Source organism: Cucumis sativus, chromosome 6 (genome assembly GCF_000004075.3).
Source record: "Cucumis sativus cultivar 9930 chromosome 6, Cucumber_9930_V3, whole genome shotgun sequence".
NCBI classification, from domain to species: domain Eukaryota; kingdom Viridiplantae; phylum Streptophyta; class Magnoliopsida; order Cucurbitales; family Cucurbitaceae; genus Cucumis; species Cucumis sativus.
This window is the reverse complement of record NC_026660.2, coordinates 12,621,488-12,628,235: the sequence shown is the minus strand read 5'-3', so window position 1 is coordinate 12,628,235 and position 6,748 is coordinate 12,621,488. Positions and strand designations below refer to the sequence as shown.

The following is a 6,748-nucleotide window of genomic DNA, read 5'->3' as shown; positions in this document are numbered from 1 at the left end:
TATTGAAATCTTACTAGAAAAGGAAAGACAAAGAAAATGAAATCTTGCAGTTGAAGCCCTCTCTCGACTCGGTCGCTTGCTACCGAGCTTAAAACCTGACCCACTCTCCCTTCTGTTCCCCTAACAAAATAAGAGTATGTTCTTTCTGAAAAGAGCATTGAACGCACGTCAAAATACCTATGTTCTCAACGATTTAAATCCAAACATTAAAAAAATGGCTTATATAAGTTCTATGAGCAATTTAATAAAGTTGAAAGCTTAGATCACACCTTCCCAATCCAAGACAGGGGTGATAATTTGAAGAGAATGAATATGTGATAATCACCAAGTCATAAGAAAGGTGGTTGAATCATGGTTACAAGACACACTTCCCTTTTCATCAAATAACTGGAATATGATTAGTCCGTACTTTCAAGTTTCAAGTTTCAAGTTCAACTCAGAAGAGATTACTGCAGATCAACAAGTAACCTGAAAATCCAATATGTACCTGTATCCGAAGAATGGTAAAATAGCCTAAACATTCTTTCTCCATAAAGACCTGCGGCTAAAACTTCAAACTAAACTTTTTAAAACACAAAATAGAAGTTCATAAGGAATCATTCAAGAGTAAAGCAGATGAACCATAAAAAACAACGCAGCCCCATACCAAGGCAAGCGAAGTCCAAAACTACAGTAGGTTGGTCCAATGCCGATAACCTTAAGCCATTATCTTTGCTGACCTAATATAGAGGCTATCCACAACCTTGCCAATGTTGGAAATGGTTTCCAGTGTGGCTGGATATATGGCATCGGTCTTCGGGTCGTCAAAAATGATTAGGCATCCAGCACCTTGATCTAGAGTCCCTGCAAACTTTTTGTCTAGAATCATCTGAGACAACTTCTTTTCCACGTGATCCAAGGGCAATTCGATCAGTTCCGCGATATGAGCAATCTCTACTCTTGAGAATGGTTCGATCAACCTGCAAAGATTTTGCTCCAACAAAGTGTCATAGAGAGAAGAGAGATGCCTGTGGACAATAGGGTCTTCCTCAAGTTGAGCCTTATAATCTCGAAGTGCTGTCTCAAAAAGCTTTAACGAACGCTTGGAATGTGCATCAGCTACAGCCTTCATGGCATCCAGCTCATTCCCCTGATATTGTAGACCTGCTTTTGATAATACTGTTCCTGCCACGTCGTCAGCCTGGTTAACCATTATTTTGCATAGTAACATATATTTGAGGCTAAATACAGCACGGGGATCTTCAAGAGCATTGAAGGCTTCAAATGCTTCAAAGAAATAACTGTAAGCAGTTTTGTAATCTTTCTCTTCCGCGTGAAGGATGCCACTCTGCAAGTCAATAGTTCCCTGCTGTGCTGGAGGAACATATATGGCATTAGCAGCTGTTCTTGCAGCAGTAAGTGCAGCCTTCGCTTTAGGGAGGTTCCTCAGAGAAAAATGGAGTTTGCTCTCCAAGAGATCTATGTCTACAAGGAGGAGCTTATCATCAAGTCTTCTCACTTCCTTGATTAATCCAGTCAGGAGATTTAAGGCTTCAGGGTACTCCTTATTTTCCATCAAAAGAGCTGCAAGCCTGGCCTCAACCCGTTGCCGAAGAAACGTTCGCTTCTCTGCACGTGTCCACTGCACCATTTCCTTACACAGGGAAATCTGCAGATCAGATGTGTTTGGTATTTTAGCCACAGCATCGATGATTCCTCGAACAATTTTTGCTGTTTTTGCTTTTGGAATCAAGTTAAAGAAAGGCCTAAGTTGAGTCAAAAGGTTCCGAAGATCCTCTGCACGATTCTCCTGTGTGAGAAGATCCGAAAGATTTGTTATAGCCTGTTCCTTTATCCGTAGAGCCTCAGGGGAAGATGAAGGGTTTTCAAGAACACGGTAAAGGATTGAGATAGAATCTGATGAATTCTTAGCCTCTAATGCCTCAGAAATTGATTCAGTAGTGGCAGGTAGGTAAGATGTCGACATAGTTACAGATTTGAAACCTACAGAAGTAAGTCACTGAACGACATGAAAATTTTATTTAGACAGCAAAAGCAAAACACCCAAAAGTTACTTCTTGTCAAATAACTACAAAGTACTGCATTAGACTATCACTTCTAACCCAGCTAAGACATCAATATTTCATTCAAATGTGGAGAAAAATATTGGAAAGTAACCGAAACACAAAGCTTCCTAGTCCTTCTATATCAAGATCTTGGTTCCACTGGTTCATTCTACTCAGAAGGATAAAAATATGAGATTAAAGAATTCAGAACTAACGATTTCAGAGAAACCCAACTAGAATCTCAAGCAATAGAGAGGAGAAACAAAAGAACCATAAGTTTGCATATTCAGAAAACTAAAAACCTAGATCACAAAACAAGAAATTACAAAAACAAGTAACCCCAGGAGAGAAATTGCAGAGAACAAACAAAAATCTGAAGCAAAAAAGTAAAAGAGAAACCGAAAATCGAAAAACAAGAAACCCTTTTAACCTCACATATCATGACAGAACCAAAATTCCTTCTTCATCTCTCAAACCCTTGAACTGGAAGGGAAAAAAAAAATAGAAATGTACATACCTCACACTTGAAGAACAGGCAAGAGTGAGAGGGAACAACGAAATCGGAGAAGGAGAGATCTTCGGCGATCGGAGACGGAGAGAAAGTTGAGAGACGATAGAGAGAAATCGAAAGTTCGAGTGTGAAGGAGAAGGAGAATTGGCTTGAAGAACAGGTAAAGTATAAGATTATTGCATTAGAAAAAATACATAAAAAAAAAATATATAAAATATATATATATATATATATATATAATTTACAGAAAATACCCTAACTTTCTATTAGCCCCAAAATTACCGTTAACCTTTATAAATAAATAAATAAAAACCAATTTTTTTATAGGGAAAAAGTATTACTTTCTTTAATTCCACAAATACTCTTAAACAAAAATTATAAAAATTAATAACAATAAATCAAAAATACTTTTTTTTAGATACATAAATCATTTATACCTCATTCTCTACGTTTTCTAAAATTTTTCAAAACTTCCTTAACACTTGAAGGTGTCAATAAGATAAAACGAGATCAATGACAACTTCTCCATCTCCATCCCCAAAAAATTTCTCCATTTCTTTGGTGAGATTGAGGCACGAATTTGAACATTGGATTTTTACAATAATAATTGTTTTATATTATTAAAATACATTTTATAACATTATTAACAATTTTTATTAACAAATGGCTGACTATAAAAATGTTTTAAACTATTTTCTTAGAGTTTTTCAAAGTTCAAACACATATTTTATAAATTTAACTAAAAAGAAAAAATAATTATTTTGAATGAAAAACTTCTCTTTAAATCATTCATTGTTACAATGATTTAGGGTATGTAATATAACAATATTTAAAATAAAACACACACAAATATAACTAAAATTTTATTGGTTAAACTTTAGTACTAATATAGTTTATAGCGATAAATTCAATATAGCCTATCACTAATATATACTGGTAGGTAGATCTAAATTTGAGTATACTTAAGATTTAGTTATTACTGTAGTTTTTCCAATTTTTCTCGATAAAGAACGAAGTTGTAATATTCAATTGGATAGTAGTTACATAAATTTAATGTTTTTTCGTTAATGGGTCGTCTCGTCGTCATCTAATCTAGACCGTTCATGTGGACTTACACGTGATTTGAAGGGCCCATATAACTAATGCATCAGGCCAAGATCCAATGGATCAAGAGTAGAAGCCCACTTATATTCCATTATTTTGAATTTTGAACTATCTCCATTTTTTCATTTTTTTTCATCTTTATTTTAAATTATCTACACGTAGACTTGTTAAAGTGAATAGTAATTGAAATAATCACTTTAGTTTATCACATGAATCAAGAGTTAATTCATCAAAACAAAAGTCAACGAAAGCTACTTAACTCAACCGAACATAAGAGGTTTTATATTCAAATCTCTTACCATCGATTTATTCTATAAAAATACATATCTTTATTATTGAATTCAACTTAACTAACCATACCTTAAACATCCTAGACTAATTTAAATTTTTTACAAAAATAACTTAAATTAATAAAATAAATTGATAGGGTAAATTATGTTTCCAGTGTCACATCATTACATTGAACATAAATTTTAAAAGAAGCAATATATAGGTGTAAAAAAAGAAAGATAAATTGATTTATCTATAAACTTCAAAGGAGAAAGAGAGGGAGAGAGGGAAAACTCATACATTTTAATATTTAAACTGACATTACATCCCTTAAACAATTATTCTGCTCCTTTAATTTTCTTAACAATCTTACCGCCGACTACATTCGACGGAAACAACCAATCCAATTCCACGTCGCGGAAGAAATAATCATGCGACATCAAAATGGACCGCCCACCACCGCCACCGGCCTTCCGTTTTGCCGCCGACGGGAACCTCCTGGGTTTTCTGGGCGGCGGCGGACACTGAAGAACAACCGAAGTAGGTTCCAAAGATCTCGGAGTCTTCATCAAATCATCGCCCCGATCCACTTCCTTTTCCTTGTCACCTAAACAACAAAAACTTGGCAACGGCAACGGCAACCTTAACTCCAAAGTGGATAGTAAAATCTCAAATTTCTCTAATTTTTTGCCATCTTCTGATCTCTTTTCATCCATCATGAAGAAAAGTAAAATAAAAATGGAAGGTGTGTGAGTGTGATTATTTTAGGGAATGTTTGTGTTAGTTATGATATAGTATTTGGATCATAATTGATTGCTTAATTGGAGTTTTTATAGAGAGATAAAAAGGGGGGGGAAGAAGGTTCCTTTTCTCACAAAAATGATTTGAAGGGTCCAAACCATAATACAAACACAACAAATATTAATTAAATTCATTAATCTACCTTTTAAATATAATTAAATTTCTCTAATTTTAAAATATAAAGTATCTATATATCGTTTTTTTTTTTCCTTTTACTTTGAAGCTACTTTTGTAGAACCTTTTTGTTTTTTTAAGGGGTAGGAGCGTTAAAAAGAGGAGGGGAAAAAAGGCACATTTCTATATTGAGAGAGACCAAAAGGTGCTAATTGATTTTAAATTCCAACAAAAGAAACTTTGTGTTTTCCTCTCATCATGGTAGATTAGATTTGTTTATACATATGTCAAGGTTGAGTCAAGTTTATACTATTCGGTTGCTTATTCTCATTTTTATAATCTACATTCATTTTTGTCTATGTTTTTGTTCAATACAAATTATTCTATTGGTTATTCTTATTTTTAGGGGTATTTAACCGTTACTCTTACACTTGTATATCAATTGAGTACTTTATTGTGTGCATTCTTCTCTAATTTTTAAAATTGTGAGATAGTGGAACTACATTTTTTTAATATTGGACGCCAACGAACATCTAGTATAGAGATAATAATTAAGTGTATAACAAGCTTTCTTAAAGAATTTTAAAAATTATATAACGAAATTTGGTATTGGTAGATGCAGACTAGTGATGATATATAAAATCGTTTACATTGTACTAGCATGGTTATATTTGCTAGTGATATTTATATTAACGTTTTCATGTACTTTGAGTTGGCATGTGTAATTGTGGTTTGACATAGGTTGGTAATGAATGAATGTTGTGTTGTTACTATTCTCAAGTTTTGATGATTGTGTAGAGAAAAAGAAAAAGAAAATAGTCAATTGTGTTGTCTTTTAAGTACTTAATTAGATGGTTATAAGCTTCTTGTCATTTTTTTACGTTCAATTTCGACTAAAAAAAAGTTCATGCAGCTAGTCTATAATTAATACCAATTGTAGGGATATTAGAAAAATTTTATAACAAAAATATCAATACATTTTCATTGTTAATGTCAAAATTCTATACAAATAAAGTGAAAAGAATTAGAGTACTATAATAAAAGAAAAATTGCATCAAACGGCTCAAATATTTTTAAAAGAAACAGCTTATGCTACCAATTTTTTTTTCTATATTTTTGCATAGTGTAAATATAGCAAAATTAATGATATCATACGATAATTATAAAGTTATCGCAGAACTATCAGACGGTAATCATAAAACTATCAGATAGACATCATTTTGCAAATTTAGAAAATGTCATGACATAAATTCAATTATCATTTTTTTTTTTTTTTTTGCTATTTTTACAAAAGCTTCGTGATAAAATAGAAGAAAAGAGTGTATTTTTTTTAGAATTGTCCCATTACTAGTAATAACATATATTTTTTGTTTGAGAAATTAATTATTCAAACATACAATATATTCTTAAAATATAGGTGCATGCTCCATATTTTATATCAAATACATTAAAATAAATTTCAATATTCGATAGGAATGTGTTTTAATCATGTTAAAATGACTCCAAAATATACATAGACCTATAATATTTTTTTAGGGTCGACTAGGAGCATAACACTTGTAAAGTTATCATTTTTCAAAATCAATATTTTTCTTTTAAAAATGGCACAATAAAAAAAAATAAGAATTTGGAAAAACTCAAAATATCCGTATGGATAGGGTGTAAGCTATATTGTTAAGCTAAAATAAAATAAATACACTTTAACAAATGTTAGTAATATAATTAAAGCTACATACTAAGCTACATACTCTGTCCAATCAAAATCATAACATTTCATCTTAACTTTTCAAACTTGTTGCGATCTTCATTTTCTATTTTTGTTTTTCGATTCTCCAACTTCCATTCTACGATTCTCCATCTTCCTTCGTCTCCATTTTTTCATTTTTATTTTTCAATTCCATCT

The 6,748-nt window shown here is 32.1% G+C and overlaps 1 protein-coding gene across 2 annotated transcripts; it reads right to left on the bottom strand.

Annotated features, from left to right (window-relative positions):
- Positions 1–293: 293 nt before the first annotated feature.
- LOC101222090 (26S proteasome non-ATPase regulatory subunit 11 homolog) lies at positions 294–2,771 on the bottom strand. Of its 2 annotated transcripts, none has more exons than XM_004143062.3 (2): positions 2,563–2,771; positions 294–1,983 (listed from the first exon to the last, which is right to left on the bottom strand). In XM_004143062.3, exon 2 carries the CDS (start codon positions 1,964–1,966, stop codon positions 698–700), a length of 1,269 nt encoding a protein of 422 aa, XP_004143110.1. In that variant the 5' UTR covers positions 1,967–1,983; positions 2,563–2,771; the 3' UTR covers positions 294–697. The 2 variants fall into 2 exon arrangements, with proteins under 2 accessions (XP_004143110.1, XP_004143111.1); XM_004143063.3 differs by having other exon boundaries at positions 294–1,999; positions 2,563–2,737.
- Positions 2,772–6,748: the final 3,977 nt, after the last annotated feature.